The sequence below is a fragment of the Cucurbita moschata genome, unplaced genomic scaffold, assembly GCF_002738365.1.
Source record: "Cucurbita moschata cultivar Rifu unplaced genomic scaffold, Cmos_1.0 Cmo_Scf00131, whole genome shotgun sequence".
NCBI classification, from domain to species: Eukaryota; Viridiplantae; Streptophyta; class Magnoliopsida; order Cucurbitales; family Cucurbitaceae; genus Cucurbita; species Cucurbita moschata.
Window position 1 is genome coordinate 13,565 of NW_019268647.1, and position 16,687 is coordinate 30,251.

Consider the following 16,687-nt stretch of genomic DNA (forward strand, 5'->3'; position numbering starts at 1 on the left):
ATGAAGGATGCAAGTATGTATATTATCTCAACGCTTCTTTTCTCTTGCTCTTCTAAATCCCATTTTGGCCTAAGGTAATGTATTCAGGATTTCATCTCCATAATTCTTTGTTTTCTATGTATGTTCAAGCAGTAAAGTTGAGTTCAAAATTCTGCCTTATTCCATGAGATCTAGAAGCACTTCTGCAACCTTCTCTCTCTCCTCCCTATCGCTGACTGATTGAAAAGGGGAATGTCGACCGACCTTCCTTATCAGTTGTCGCTCGATCGAAAGGATATAAAAAGTCATACGAAACCTTAGCTTCGCTGACTTTCTGAGGTATAACCTTCGCCACGACATTAGTGGCTAAAACACTTCGCGCTTCCCGCAGGCTTTTTTTATTGAGAGTAAGGGTACGGAAGATTGGTCCGTTCCGCAAAGCTGAGCTTTTCGGTTCGCTCCCCCAACCTTCTTACCAGTCTGCCTCCTTTCTCTTGATGGAATATAACAATGCCCAAGCTCCTGCTTTGCTTGAGTTCTTCACCGGCGCGGGGCTGTCTCACTTATCCCGCTCCTAAGGTAAGGAGACCTCTGTGTGTTAGAATCTTTAGGGGAATGAATCGCGTTGGTGTTGAGAATTGCTTGGGAATGAATTGATAGTGACTTTGCCAAGTTCTAGGGGTTCCCCTCTTCTTTATTTGTCGATCGAGCCGCTTTCCCTCATTCCACTCGTCCAGCCCTGATAAGATAAGGAATCAATACAAGGGGAATAAGATTCGGATTACCTTGTTGATCGAATATCTCAAAACAAGAACATTGTTTGAGATTCGAATCACTCCACAAGCAAGATCGATCATGTCTAGCTTGAATGATTCTTGTTGATCAAATATCTCAACGCAAGAACACTTGATTGAGATTCGAATCACTCCACAAGCAAGATTGATCATGTCGAGCTTGAATGATTCTACATGCAACCTAAACTACATAGAGTTGCAAAGAAACTTAGCCATTGGCTAAAGAAAAGCACAAATGCTTCTTTTAATATATTTTCCAAGTCTATCTTACAATGCTAACATACATGGCTTTATATAGTCTCAAAATAAAACCCTTAACCTTGAGTCATTTTAAGAGTTTGTAACATTCCTACTTAATGACTATAATTAGCCCCTATGTGTACTTTATGGCCATAATTAGCCCCTATGTAAATAAACCTTACAATACATTAAAAGAAACATGATAAGCAAGTCAACTCTTTTGATAATTTTGACAACCTTTTCTTCACATCTTCATTGAAGCATATTGTATGATTGATGTCTCTTGGTTCATATCAAGCCCTCTTCACGAACTTGTACAATCGATGCCACAAAGATAGCCAACTCGATTATCAAAGAAATAAGGAAACGGGCGACGATTTGGCACCAGATATCCGGAGGTGTGGAAAGAGATGCTGTGAAAAGCGGAAAAACCATCAAAAAATGACGATTGTTCGTGAGGGTTTCCATAGAAAGACCCCTGAGTTTTGGCAAACAGATCACAATTACAGGTACTTGGGAGCATACCGATAGAATGAACGAAATACGAACAGTTAACATAATATGGTCATAGATCTTAGGTTGTAACTTGAGAATGAGCGAATTTGTTGATGTTGCACCCACGGAGTATGGAAAGTGCCAAACATTGGGAACTACCCGGGGAAGACTTAGGAACAGGAATAAGGAGAAGCGAAAACCACTTAAATAGAGGAATCGATTGTATTTCGTCCTTTGTTCTCCATAGCAACTGGGGATCAAAAAGCACCAAATTTGATGACTTATTAAGGGAAAGACGAAGTAAGAGCATGCTATTGAAGATTTTTGTTCTCTTCCACGCCCGGGAAGGTGGATCAAAGAAAGGTAGCTTGCTTCTCTCCTGGACAGATGGCGGCTTATGTAGTGGTCGGCCTTCCTACCAGGATTCCTCCTTGCTCGAAGAGCCCCTTTACTAGTAAGGGCGCAGGAAGCAAAAAAACTTGTGCTAAGGACGTTTTCTTCTCTGCCTTCTCCTCTAAAAAAACCAAGGGAGAGACTGCATCCCTTTCCTTCGGTAGCTCTTTAGGTTTCCCAAGGATAGCGGTTGCTGGGGCAAAGCTGGCTTTCTTCGCTCCGCGAATGAGAGAGAAAGTCAGAGGAAAAAACACGTTCTCTCTTTGAGAGGTCCGAAAGTGGAGAACACATAGCATTCTCTGGGCACACGGGATGAAACGTAAAGCAGCGCTTGATTGGCAGAGTTTTAGGCGGCAAGAGACTGACGAGATTGTTGGAGGTGCTGAGCATAACGAATCGAAACCAGAGACGGATCCAGCTAGCTTGCCTGCCAAGCTGATAGGCGAAGGGCCGAAGGATGGAGCGTGCAAAGTCAATCGTGCACCTGTCGTGTGACCCGTTGGTCCTAAGCAATGTCTTGCGCGAAGCGACCCACCTAGAAAAGCTCCCCTTTATCTTAGGGCTAAAATGGAACTTCGATCGGATGCGGGTATCCAACCCCGCCGCTAAAATGTTGATATAAACCAAGAGACATCAATCATACAATATGCTTCAATGAAGATGTGAAGAGAAGGTTGTCAAAATTATCAAAAGATGTTTCAATTCATGCTACATTGAAGAAGAATAAAGTTTGATTGTTGTAAATTTTGGGTGGGTTATAATTTAGAATAATTTAGAGTTCTTGTATTTTAAGACTTTTTATTTAATTTCGGTTACATTTACATAATGGCTAATTATGGCCATAAAGTGTGAATGTTACAACTTTTAGAATGCCTTTAATAGTTTCATTTTGAGGCTATATAAAGCCATGTATGTTGTATTTGTAAGGTAGACTTGGAAAATATAGTAAAAGAAGCATTTGTGCTCTTCTTTCGCCAATGGCTAAGTTTCTTTGCAATTCTATGTAGTTTAGGTTGCATGTAGAATCCATTCAAGCTCGACATGATCAATCTTGCTTGTGTTGTGATTCGAATCTCAATCAAGTGTTCTTGCGTTGAGATATTTGATCAACAAGAATCATTGAAGCTAGACATGATCGATCTTGCTTCTGGAGTGATTCGAATCTCAAATAAAGTGTTCTTGGCTTGAGATATTCGATCAACAAGGTAATCCGAATAGGTCAGTCTTTTCCTTTTGTCCTATATTGAAAATCAAAAAAGCGTGGGAGGACATTACACAGATGTCCAGGACGGACACGATTTCTTCTAACGCTAGAAGACCATTGGAAGACACCTGGGACCAGAGCATGTCGTGAAAGAAGCACACTGGCCGTGCTTCGACCATGTCTCCGGGGCACAGTTGAATGTAGATATCATGAATGCGAGGTGTGGGATACCAGGTCGAGAAACCCGGACAACCACTACCCTATGTGTTGATCGCTAGTGCATCTAGGGCCCCGGCGCCCAGCAGAGCTGGAGAGGCCTAGCCGGATCTGAGAAGTGCTAATTCGGTTCGTCTCAACTTCATTCAAGAACAAACACCCTGGAATCCATAAGAAAACAAGTGCTATCAGATCAGTGAATAAACTCAAATGCAGTGAATGAACCCAAACGCAAAGAAGAAAAAGAACTTTCTCGCTCGGTGCCTAAAGCGCACTATGCTCCCCTTCAACAAATGAAAGTTTTTGGTGGAACCGGTGAACCAGCGAGCAGGTTAGATGCATGCATGGGACAGAGGGCTCGTAGTACCCGCTAGCGCAGCTATGCAGTGGAAGGGAAGGAGCCTAAATCAATCGAACGAACCCCCCATTTTTTCTTTGATAAAAAACACAGTACAAAGAGATTAGACTTCGGATGAGACTAAGCAGCCACCGACCGTTACGACGCGCCCCTGACCCATCTTGATTAAGACCAAACAAACAAAACCTGTCAAAAATAGAGTAGAGCCTAGTTTAAGATCTCAAACAAATAAATGAGAGAACGGAAAATGACGAGAATATCCACTAGTAGGGATATATATAGATGGAGAGTCTCTCTTAGTAAAGAGAGTTGTAGGTTTGTAGGAAAGGAGAGTAGCGAAGCAATGAGGCACACAACGAATGAGCGAAGCAATTTTACCAGAAGGGAGAGGTGAATGAGCGAATGAATCAGTTTCCCCTTTTTCAATAACAAAAAAGGAAAGAAAGAAGGGCCAACTATTAGAATATTAGTAAAAGCACCTTAGCTTATCTCTCGATATAGGAAGGGGCCTTTTCTTGATCGTTAGAGCTCCCTTACCCTTATTTCTCAAAGGTTTTGCATTTAGTTGTCTATGCCTTTTGAAAACCTGACTCTGACTACTGCTAATAATGAAGGGGCTTCTTTCTTCAAATATCCTATCAAGTTGGGCTGAAAAGCTTTGAGTTTAGGGGTGGTTTGGAACCCTATACAAAGGGCTTTTCCTTTCAAATGACACCTCTTTCTTCTGCGAGGGCATTGCACGAAACCAACCCGCTCCCACGCCCGATCAAGTACCTGTTGCTTTGCTGGTAGGCCCACTTAGGTTAAGGTTGTCCCTCAGTTCTTACCAACCTCCAGTGTGTAATCGACATGTTGCTAGCTTCAATCAACTCGGTGGAATAAAAATCATTGATTCCCTTGTCTATTTCTTATTCATTCATAGCGTTCGGCCGGTGTGTGCTCCTTTCTCAACCCAGAACAACTCTGAACGTTAGGGAAGATAAGGAAAGACCACCTGAGCGAGCCAACCGAAGGGACTTGACTTATTCGAACTGAAGGATAGCGGCTTCAAACTCAGCCTATCACGAGTAGCCTCGCTGCTTGATCGGCGGGGAGGAGCATCTCAAAGTATGGGGCAAAGGATCAAGCGCTTTGACTTTGTCTCCCGGGATCCACCACAGTTTTGGTTTGAGAGTCGTGTGACGGGTGACTATCCAGCACGGTTCGGAGAGCACTTTGAGTCTGCGTTGGTGAATAGAAGCCCCCCCTATCAAGAAAGAAGTGGCTCTTCCCACGGCGGAGTCGCCATTGACTCTATTTATTATTATGGTAAATCACTGTATCAAGATGTCAATCTGAGATCTTATTTGGGTTCGATACGTCCACCTACGAGAATGACCTTTGGCTTTCGTCTTGGTAGGTGTATTATTTTACATTTTCCCAAAATCACATTCATTCATTTCTTTCTTCCCCGTCGACCACGAGGACTGAAACGACGCGCAATATCCAAACCCAGAAAGGATCAGGGCCGGTGGTGGGCATTTGGGAAAGTCGGGCCAATTGGGTGTCTTCATTCAAGTGACGATACAGAAGAAGAACGAAACAAAGTGAGAGGCCGAGAGGCAGAGAAAAGAGTGGTGTCGATGATCAGGCTTGACGACCGGAAAAAGCAAAACAAAATTAGGATTTGGCCGAAAAAGAAGCAAGACTATGGATACCATGACCGATCACCATCGAGAAAGAAGAATCTTTCTAAATCACTTCGCGTCAGCAGGGCCTTCAAGCATCCGAAATATGCCGGAGTTGTAAATGACATAACGTTCCTGATCGAAAATGACGACTCCTTCAGAAAAACTCAGTTATTCAAGTTCTTTTTCCCAAATCAGTCCCGCTCCGACCGCCCGACGAGTCATCTACTTAAAAGAACCCTCCCCGCAGTGCGCCCCTACTTGAATTATTCGGTCATGCAATACTTATTGAATACAAAGAACAAAATGCATTTCGACCTCGTCAGAGTTCTCAATCATTTCGTGGCACCGGGCGTGACTGAACCATCTACGATGGGGGGAGCGAATACATAGGGAAGAAGCTTAGATAAGAGAATACGTTCTCACATGGCTTTTTTTTGTAGAAAGCTCGACCAGCGAGAAAAAGTGTTTGGCCGAACCCAGAAAGAGGTTGACCCACTTCATTCCCCAAGCAAATGATCTTCGTTTCGCGGGAACAACAAAAACAACCATCTCGCTCTTTCCTTTCTTTGGTGCTACCTTTTTCTTTCCAATTCTGTAAATAAAATGTCTTAAAATGTTGTCAAAATTATTTGCTTTCTTCGCTATGATATGAACCAAGAGACATCAATCATACAATATGCTTCAATGAAAATGTGAAGAAAAGGTTGTTAAAATTATCAAAAGATGTTTCAATTCATGCTACATTGAAGAAGAATAAAGTTTGATTGTTGTAAATTTTGGGTGGGTTATAATTTAGAGTAATTTAGAGTTATTGTATTTTAAGACTTTTTATTTAATTTCGGTTACATTTACATAATGGCTAATTATGGCCATAAAGTGTGAATGTTACAACTTTTAGAATGCCTTTAATAGTTTCATTTTGAGGCTATATAAAGCCATGTATGTTGTATTTGTAAGGTAGACTTGGAAAATATAGTAAAAGAAGCATTTGTGCTCTTCTTTCGCCAATGGCTAAGTTTCTTTGCAATTCTATGTAGTTTAGGTTGCATGTAGAATCATTCAAGCTCGATATGATCAATCTTGCTTGTGGAGTGATTCGAATCTCAATCAAGTGTTCTTGCGTTGAGATATTTGATCAACAAGAATCATTCAAGCTAGACATGATCGATCTTGCTTGTGGAGTGATTCGAATCTCAATCAAGTGTTCTTGCCTTGAGATATTCGATCGACAAGGTAATTCGAATCTTATTCAAGGCAAGAACATTGTTTGAGATTCGAATCACTCCACAAGCAAGATCGATCATGTCTAGCTTGAATGATTCTTGTTGATCAAATATCTCAAACACTTGTTTGAGATTCAAATCACTCCACAAGCAAGGTTGATCATGTCGAGCTTGAATGATTCTACATGCAACCTAAACTACATAGAATTGCAAAAAAAGTTAGTCATTGGCTAAAGAAAAGCACAAATGCTTCTTTTAATATATTTTCCAAGTCTGCCTTATAAATACAACATACATGGCTTTATATAGCCTCAAAATGAAACTATTAAAGGCATTCCAAAAGTTGTAACATTCATACTTAATGACCATAATTAGCCATTATGTAAATGTAACCTAAAGTAAATAAAATGTCTTAAAATACAATAACTCTAAATTACTCTAAATTGTAACCCACCTAAAATTTATAACCATCAAACTTCATTCCTCTTCAATGTGACATGAATTGCAACCTCTTTTGATAATTTTGACAACATTTTCTTCACATCTTCATTGAAGTATATTGTATGAATGATGTCTCTTGGTTCATATCATATTCGATCAACAAGGTAATCCGAATCTTACTCCCCTTGTAGTGATTTCCACATATTAGACTACGACCAAAGTAGTGGCTACTTCAACCAAAAAAAGGGCGACCCCTTTCTTTTCAAACCGAAATAAGTACCTCACCTCACTTAACGAAGAAGTAGTTGGAGCTGGGCGGAGAACTATGAGAGTTTGCTTTTCTTTCATTTTCTAACTAAGACCGGTCCCTTATTTGTTTTGTTGCTGGTCTTCGAACTAGTCATTAATGGTCGGCTTCATTGGTATCTTTTCGGTATGCGTTCCGAACACTTTCATTTTTAGCGTCTCATCTTCTGACGAGAAGCAAAACTCGAACATCTCGAGCGGATGGTCCAACTAAATAACTTTTTCTTTTTCATTACTTCCATGGTCGTGCCTCGTGGCACGGCAGTACCCGTACTATTGAAATGGTTTGTCAGTAGAGATGTTCCCACAGGTGCCCATTCTTCCAATGGTACTATAATTCCTATTCCTTTCTCTTTATTCCCTCTTTTGGTCTATCTACATTCCAGGAAATTCATACGCTCTCTGGACGGAGCAAAAAGTGGAGTCTTGGTCAGAGCAAGCCACCCTATTCTATTACCAGACATAATTGGGAGAAGCTCATCCGAAACTCGAGCTAGAAACGCCCCATTTCGTTTTGTTCCCCTTCTTCATTTCCTTCTTCTTTCATCCAGGGGAGACTTCTCATATTTTTCATCTTTCTGCGGTGTGCTCTGTTTACTATTCTTTCGTACTCTCTTCTCTTTTCCTCGCCATAGTTCAGCGAAGCATGAGCGAGCACGGAGAAGTAAAGGCCAAACACTCAGGCCTAACGAGAATGAGTAAGGATGCAATGAGAAGATGAGGTGCTCCGGGCACCCCCATTTAGAAAGAAGGTTCGAAGGTTTTGGGCCTGTAGCTTTCGTCCGTCCTTCGTCGGGTGGTACTTGTGTGTGGGGTGTGCTACCAGAAATCGGGCTTGAAGCTCTCGCCTTACCAACGAGCCGGCAGCTGATGGCTGTTGGTCACGACTGCTACCAAAAAGCTCCAATGAAGATGAATATTTCACATGGAGGAGTGTGCGTCTTTATCTTGGGTGTTCTTCTGTCGTGCGACCTGTGGCCCACGCCTCCTATTTGTTCAGGGTGGGCGGCGTGAACTCTGATTCGATTCGGGTATTCAATCCTGCCACTGAGATGCTCAGTTGACTCCTTAACCTTGATAGGAAGATGGCTTATTGATAAGATAAGGAATCACTACAAGGGAAGTAAGATTCGAATTACCTTGTCGATCGAATATCTCAAGGCAAGAATATCGTTTGAGATTCGAATCACTCCAGAAGCAAGATCGATCATGTCTAGCTTCAATGATTCTTGTTGATCAAATATCTCAAGACAAGAACACTTGATTGAGATTCGAATCTCTTGACTTTAGCGGTAGCAAAAGAGGTGACAGTGTATATGGGGCTCAAAGGAAGTACACAAGTAATCTCACATTTGAAGCTAAGCCCTTTTGATATGAACCACGACCAAGGAGTTTCCATACCTCAAGGTCCCCTAATTGATTGATGAACTCGGTAAACCAGCGAAAAAGAAATGGAATTAGCTTAGCAGTCGAGTCAATTCAATCCTCTCCTTCACCTTTAAACACTCAGTAAAGCTATTTTCCTCTCGCTTCTTGAGCAAGGTAAAGCTCCTGAGCCTATGTTATTCTTTCACTTGGTTCTAAATGGGTAGGGTGGGTCTTTCTTTGTTTCTTTCAGTCAGGTTTCAGGAAAGATGAATGAGACGGAACAACTATCTTCTTTCACTTGGGTTTCTTGCCTCATCAATTTCTTCTTCTTTTGAGTCAGGTTTCAGTAAGACGGAATTATCCTGAACAGACAGTAAGTCAAGACGAAAGAAGAATGAGAGTGAACTCCGGAACCTGAGCCGATATGACCTGATGTTCTTTTACTTACTCTACTGTAAGAAAGAAGAAAGAATGATCCTTCACCTCCCCTGTCGGTAAAGCTGCTTCGCTCCTGAACCTTAGCAGTAGCTAAAAGAAAATCTTTTGTATCTCCATATAACTGTAAAAGTTCGTCAGAGGTTTTTCCCTAATAGCTACAGCAAAAATCAAATAAATTCTATCTCCATATAACTGTAAAAGTTCATAATCGTTTTTTCACTAATAGCTGGAGCTGAAAGAAAAGATTTTCTATCCCCCGTATTTTTGGGGATAATTTTGGCTATATGTAATTGATCAGTCAAGAGAGAGACCTCACTACTTCACCTTCACCTATCCTTTAGGGTCTCGAATCTCTTCTTGCTTTTCCTATTGATTCTTGAACAGTAACCAAAGCATATGAAATTAATGAGAGTTGACTCTTCTCCCTATTTTGAGGTTCATTGAACTCTTTTAGGAGGTAAATAGGTTCATTTGGTTCATTAGTTAATGACTGGACTCTCCTGTAAAGACTATCGGTGAATGAGAGTTGACTTCGGCCTACACCTATCTATGGATTCTTTCACTTACAACTCCTTTCCCTCGGCTTCGCTCCTCTACCTATCGATTTTGTTGGTTGGTTGCTTCGCTCCTTTCTTTTCCTTCTTGCTTTCACTCAGTAAAGCAGCATTGGACTGATTTCAGTCTTTTAGTCTACAGTCAAGCTGCTAATTCATTTAGTCGACTGTAAACTGCTGAACCTATCGGTTTCACAGCTTCGCTCCTTCACCTTCTTGTCCTTCTTCTTTCACAGTAAACTCATGAACCTCGTCACCATTACATTAATGAGACTGACCTCAATCACTTGAAGAACAGTAACCGAGGTAAAACAGCTAATTCATTTACTCGACGACTGTAAACAAGCAAGGGAAGGGTTGCACTACTGATCTTTCTCCTTATGAATCAAGGAAATACTCAACAAGAAGAAATTCATGAGCCGCTTTGAAAGACTCCACGATGAATTCGACTTCTTTCACTCTTTGAACTCGGGAAACACTATTCTTGATCCTTCCCCTATTCTAACTAATTGAATTGACTCTCTTGTCCTCGCCCGGTTCCTGGTCTGACTGCTTGCTTCGCCCCTGGATTTACCCTACCCTATTTATGAACTGTAAAAGAGCAATCAATACTCCTACACTACAGATGGAAGGAACTCTAGGACTCTCCCTGAACTGTAATCAAAGAGGTAGACTCAAGACTCATTATTCTGAACTCCGTAACCTTATACTCTATTCTCTTTATAGGAGAGTAAACTAACTATCTCCTTTGTTTGGGGACTGATTTGACTCCTTTTCCTCTTGTTTTCAAGAGCTATTTTCCTCTCCAGTTTTTGTTCCGGTTCAGGTTCTGGTTGAACTATCTCTTTTCTTTCTTCGTGCTTATTTCAGGAAGCACTTCGACCACTGCTGGTTGTATATGGACTGATTTCACTCTTTGACTTCCTCTCTTGTGATGATTTACCGACGAAAAGAGGTCAAGCCGATAGGACCTACTCGAACAATCGCCCTAGCCCTACTTGATCAAGCTGATTAGCAAGTGGACCAACTCGTTGACGTTCATTTGATTGACTGTGAATCTCAGACTGTTCCCCTTCCCCTTTATCTTCTTTAGTCAATTCTAATTGTTCACTCTTAGTTGACCGTTTCGTTGGGGCTGTAACTCAAAGAGGAAGCCCTGCGCTCCCTCTCCCTTTGGTCGAGCTGTTTCACTCCTCTCCCTTTGGTCGAGCTGTTTCACTCCTCTCCCTTTGGTCGAGCTGTTTCACTCCTCTCCCTCCAGTGTATAATTTCTGGATCTACGAAATGAGTGAAAAAGGGGTTCTTTCCCGAGATGAGTTCTTGCCATTTCATTTTGACAAAAGAAAGGAACAAACTTTAAAGGAAATGTATATTGATAGGTTCAATCGAGTCCCGTTTCTATTCCTCTTTCGTTGGTTGTTGGTCTTGCTGGCTGTGTTGCCTGGTCGGTTTAGGGTGCTCTGGCTAATATGACTATCTTGCTTCTTCCTCTTACGGGTCATCATACCAATTAGTAAAGGTGGAGGGGGACATATGAGTACGCGAAGGGCAGAGAGTTTAGACGTAGACGAATCCAAGCCACCGAGGTTACAAAAGGTAGGAACGAATTGGATAAATAGTTGAGGGTGACTTTTCTAGTTATTCCCGCTCCAGTGTTGGTTGCTTTGATAAGATAAGGAATCAATACAAGGGGAATAAGATTCAGATTACCTTGTTGATCGAATATCTCAAGCAAAGAACACTTTGTTTGAGATTCGAATCACTCCAGAAGCAAGATCGATCATGTCTAGCTTCAATGATTCTTGTTGATCAAATATCTCAAGACAAGAACACTTGATTGAGATTCGAATCACTCCACAAGCAAGATTGATCATGTCGAGCTTGAATGATTCTACATGCAACCTAAACTACATAGAGTTGCAAAGAAACTTAGCCATTGGCTAAAGAAAAGCACAAATGCTTCTTTTGATATATCTTTTAAGTCTTATTACAAATACAACATAGATGGCTTTATATAGCCTCAAAATGAAACTATTAAAGGCATTCCAAAAGTTGTAACATTCACACTTTATGGCCATAATTAGCCATTATGTAAATGTAACCGAAATTAAATAAAAAGTCTTAAAACACAATAACTCTAAATTATAACCCACCCAAAATTTACAACAATCAAACTTTATTCTTCTTCAATGTAGCATGAATTGAAACATCTTTTGATTATTTTGATAACCTTTTCTCCACATCTTCATTGAAGCATATTGTATGATTGATGTCTCTTGGTTCATATCACCTTGTTACACAACAAAGAGAAGGGACAGATTTCGAGCGAGCGGGTTGCTTCTCCGGAGAAAGATGCGCTGGTTAGGCAGACCAAAAGACGTAAAGAACGCGGAGCGTGAAGTGCAATTAGATCCATAAGATGCGCTGGTTAGGCAGACCAAAAGACGTAAAGAACGCGGAGCGTGAAGTGCAATTAGATCCATTTTGAGGACGAGTTGAAGAGACCAAAAGACGTAAAGAACGCGGAGCGTGAAGTGCAATTAGATCCATTTTGAGGACGAGTTGAAGACAGAATGGAGGGTTACGGTTGTGGTCCGACATGTTGATGAGCCTGAAGCAAACAGGCTACAACCTACGCCAAAATGGCCAAGACTGAGGGGAGGGGCAGAATAGGCAGCCAGCCTGCTAGATTGAAAGTACTTAGCCAGGGGGAGTCGAGACCAGGCAAAGAACGAAAAGGCAAGGGCCTAAAGTCTCGAAAAGGCAAGGAATCCAAGAAGAAAAAAAGCCCTGAGGCCAAGAAAAGCGAGCTCAAGATCAGGAGCCAAAGAAGCGGACCGAGAAGAAAGAGGGAAGGTTGAATCTGCTCCAAGCCAAGAGTTCCTTAAATTGGATTAATCTCGTCCAACTGGAAATGATAACAGAATCCATAGGTCATTAGAAGGAGTTACAATAAGCGGATAAATAGAGTATACCACCTTACTCCTCTACGAGGGAGAAAGCAAATTGAGGAACCCGCGGAGAAAAACTCAATCAAATTCATTGTTAGCCAAGGCGTGGTAAAGACAAGATAGACTTTGATCAGACATGCTTGGAATCAGTTTCGATCTGGGTAAAGTCAAGTGAGATTACCTCAATCATTCCCTTCTGTAGGTCTCTTTGCTATTGAACCAGAACCCTTATTACCTGACCGACCAGATTCAACGAGGTAAAAGAAAAAGGGAGAGAAAGACGAAAGATGAAAGAAAAGGTGAGACTGAACAGGCAGGAAGGAAAGAAGAAAAAACCGAAAACCGGAACCTATATGACCTGACCGGAATACGATACTCCCTTCCCCTATTTACCGAGTGTAAAGAAGGAGAGTCAATTCCTTCAATTAAAACCTTATAGCCTATTACCGAGTGAAAGAAGAAATAGGAGAGAGGGAAGAAAAGGTTAATAAAGAAGAATGTTTTACAGTTTGTTTCGTGGAGCGTGAAAGTCGGCGAAGCAAGCAGTGAGTGAGAACGAGTTGTAGAGGTTCAGGATAATTAATCTAACCGTGAGTATTGATCTTTTTCTTTTACCTTGTTCAATCAGGTTCATGAGCTCAGAGGGAAAGAAAGGGGCGAAGCTGCGAGACAAAGGAGAGGAATTATCATCATTTTCTTAGGTCTGAGAATAGGAATCTATTTGATGAAAGATTCTGGCTTTCGTGCTTGACTCAACTCTTGATTGAGCAGTTATTTTTCATAGTCACCCCAAAGCATCGAGACTGAGAAGGAGCCAGCTTCCGTGGAAAATTCAGACTTTCTCAGCCTTTCTTTTTTGCATATTCTCTCTACCCATTCACTTGAGTGAGACAGAGGAGAGGGGAATTTCGTGAAGCTCGTGGCAGACTTTTCACAAGCTACGCGAAGTGGCCGCCTTTGCTCCAAAGACTGGGACCGAGAGGGAGTTGAAAAGCTTTTTGAACCCTCTTGAGTTTCGGCCGAGACTAAAGGAGGTTTCCTTTGTCCCAGAAAAATGAATAAAGGGGAAACTGATTCGAGCAACTCGGTCTCACTGCTTCGCTCGCTCCTCTCCCTTTGGTCGAGTGTCTTCGCTCCTCTCCCGCTTGCCTTGACAAAAAAGGGTGATAATCCGCAAGGAAAGGAATAACGTCGTAGCAGAAGAGATTTTGTTGAGCAAGAGGCTTTTTGACCGAAGATTGGGCTCGCTGATGTTGGTCAGTAAAGAATCACGACAGATTGAAGAATTCCCCTTTGATCAAAAAGATGGATGAGCTTTCTCGCAATGGCTCTCCCCGTTGGGCGCCGTAACTTGGCTGCAATCGTTGGAATTGGTTGGTCGCTTGCTTGAATCTGCTTTTGACTCTCTCTTTGATGAATTTCCTTTTTGCCAGAGATATTCTTTTTGAATGATTGAGGCGAGAGAATCTTTAAAAAAGAGAAAGAAGATCAATCCAATACTTCTGTCGTGCGGAATTCGAAGTGAAATTGGTTATTTGCCTCTTACTAGTCGTCATTGGAAAGGAAGAAAGAAGAACATCCACCGGCGATACGGACTCGCACACCAGAATCAATGATTACGAAAAAACGCTAATTGTGCTGGGAAGGAGAAAGAGAAATCCCCAAAGACTCTGAAGTGGGCCCCGGACGTTCCAGCAATCAAACAAAAAATCTTTCAATCAAATGAGAATCGTAGAAAGGTCTGCCCGAAAGAGAAGCTCAATTTGGAGATAGAGGGACATCTACCGAAGATGCCAGCGGGAAGGGAGCACGAACGAGGTAACTGATGCTTTCCGGTCCAATATTTGTTCATCAATCCTATGGCCAGATTTCATCCTTGAAACGTCACTAAGTTCTTAGATAATCGGCATTTATTTGATTTCAATTTCTTGGCCTTCTGTGAAGACCCGTCGAGAAAGCGGCAGGCTCGGTGTGGAATGAGTCCAAAATCCTGCTGGAATTTCTGAAGAATGCTCATTTGGGTCTCGATCACGTAGTAGTTGGGGTATCGATCAAGCAAGCTGTCAAGAAAGGCGAAAAACTTCCATTTTAGTGCGGACAGAAGGCATTTTCTTATTCTGAATCTAGTGGCCGGTGAATCACTAAAGAGAACATTTGGGCGAGATTCTTCATCTAGTGGCCAATCACTAATCAAATTCTTTTATACACTCGCAGTCTCCTCAAGTTATAGCGCTCAGGAAGAAAGGAATTGAGGAAAGAATTTCTGGGAGGGATAGAGTTTCTAAATTCTTCATTCTATAGACTCATAGAGAGTTCAGAATTCTAGGCTTGTTATTCTCTTCTCGCTTGGAAATTCTTGTCAGAGCTTAGGGAACAGGATTTTGTCCTAGGAACTACGCGTTCTATGATAGGAGTTTCAGTATTTGCCCTTGGGTTGCGACTCCAATTCCTTTGGGGACAGGGAGAGGAAAAGGAAGTTTGAAAGCACTTTTCGCTTTGCTCGCGACTCACTTCTCTGATTTTGACTGAACTTGCTGTCCGGAAAACGACCGATCAAAGGAATTGGGTCACATTTTATTCATTCACATGGATGAGGGAAAATCTGCCACTCATTTGGCGACGCCGGATTTGCTCGCTAAGTAGAATTGCTTGACGAGACCCGGGAGGCAAACCATTTTGCTTTTGATTTGGGGGGAAACCAAGCTGCTGACGGTCGGGGCGAGAAAAAACATTGACCCGCGAACCTGCCCAAACTAGGAAGGGGGGCGAAGACCTACGCTCCCGCTTACGAACGAAAGACTACTTTCCAAGCCGAATCAGACTGAATATACGCTGAATACGACAGATTCACAAGTGACTAAATCAGTCAGAACATGAAAAGCTATCTTGTCAATAGAGGAAAAGAAAAGAACCACAAAATCAGAGGGAAGTGAAGCAAGGATTGGCCCCACTCTCACTCAGGGACTTAGCAGACAGGGAACCCCAATCCAATCTCGACGAAAAACAAGGGATTCCCACAGGAGCAAATCAAGATGAATACTAATTACGGTACGGGGAATAACGAGGGAAAGGAAAGAGCACGATAGACGAAGGAGAGAAGCCCAGAAGAAGGAGAATGAATCAGGTAGGGAATGAAGTAATCAAAGAAAGCAAAGCCTAGTTACCGAGTGAAAGAATAAATAAAGAGGAGAAAGCAAAGAACAGAAAAGAGACTGAAGGAGAGAAGCCGAGCGGAAGGAGAGAAGCCTAGTTGAGTGAACTCCTACATGAATTAGCTGCTTTGAAAGACGAAACCGAAAGATTAATGAAAGTGAACTCCTACATCTGACGAAAAGAGAGAGATGAATGGGACTAAACTTCGTAACCTCTCCAACTCGTCTTCTTCCTTCACTGATATTACCCGACAAGAATGAAAGAATCTGAACCAGATATTCCAGGAGAGTACGGAAAAGCAAAGAGATAGTTCAACCAGAACCTTTATTTGGAGAATGTAAGAAAAGAAGAGGAAACCTCAAACCTGAACCTGAACCTTCTGCGAGCGAGTTTACAGTCTTTGTTGATTGAAGAAGAAAATGAAAGATGAATGAGACAAAACCTATTACAGTGATAGAATAAATGAATTAGCAGACAGGAGAACGACTTACTCCTGAACCTCTATGACCTGACCGGAACCTCCCCCGGAACCGATATGACCTGAACAGCTTATTCATTCAATCCGTAACCTGAACCTGAACCAGAACCTTTACTGGAGAGGAAAGAAAAGAAAAGAGATTGAACTACTTTACCTGAACTTGATTGAACTCTGACGGACCATTAAGAAATTGATTCTATCCCCATATAACTGTAAAACATTAAAATCGCTTTTTCCCTAACAGCTGAAGCTTTAAGAAAAGAAATTCTATCCAGCATAGGGGTAAAACATTAAAAGACCTTTTCCCCTAATAGCAGCACAGGAAATCAAATATTTTGTATCCACCATAGGGGTAAAACATTAAAAGCGGTTTTCCCCTAATAGCTGGAACTTAAATCAAAGAAATTCTACCCCCCCCCCCCCCCC

The 16,687-nt window shown here is 41.8% G+C and overlaps 1 protein-coding gene across 1 annotated transcript; it reads left to right on the forward strand.

The window, feature by feature from the left end:
- On the forward strand, window positions 1–8,288 carry LOC111440024. Its single transcript, XM_023077403.1, is given in 4 exon segments — window positions 1–13; window positions 343–554; window positions 7,476–7,748; window positions 7,960–8,288. Coding segments are annotated over 4 exon segments (579 nt in total). The 3' UTR covers window positions 8,041–8,288.
- Window positions 8,289–16,687: the final 8,399 nt, after the last annotated feature.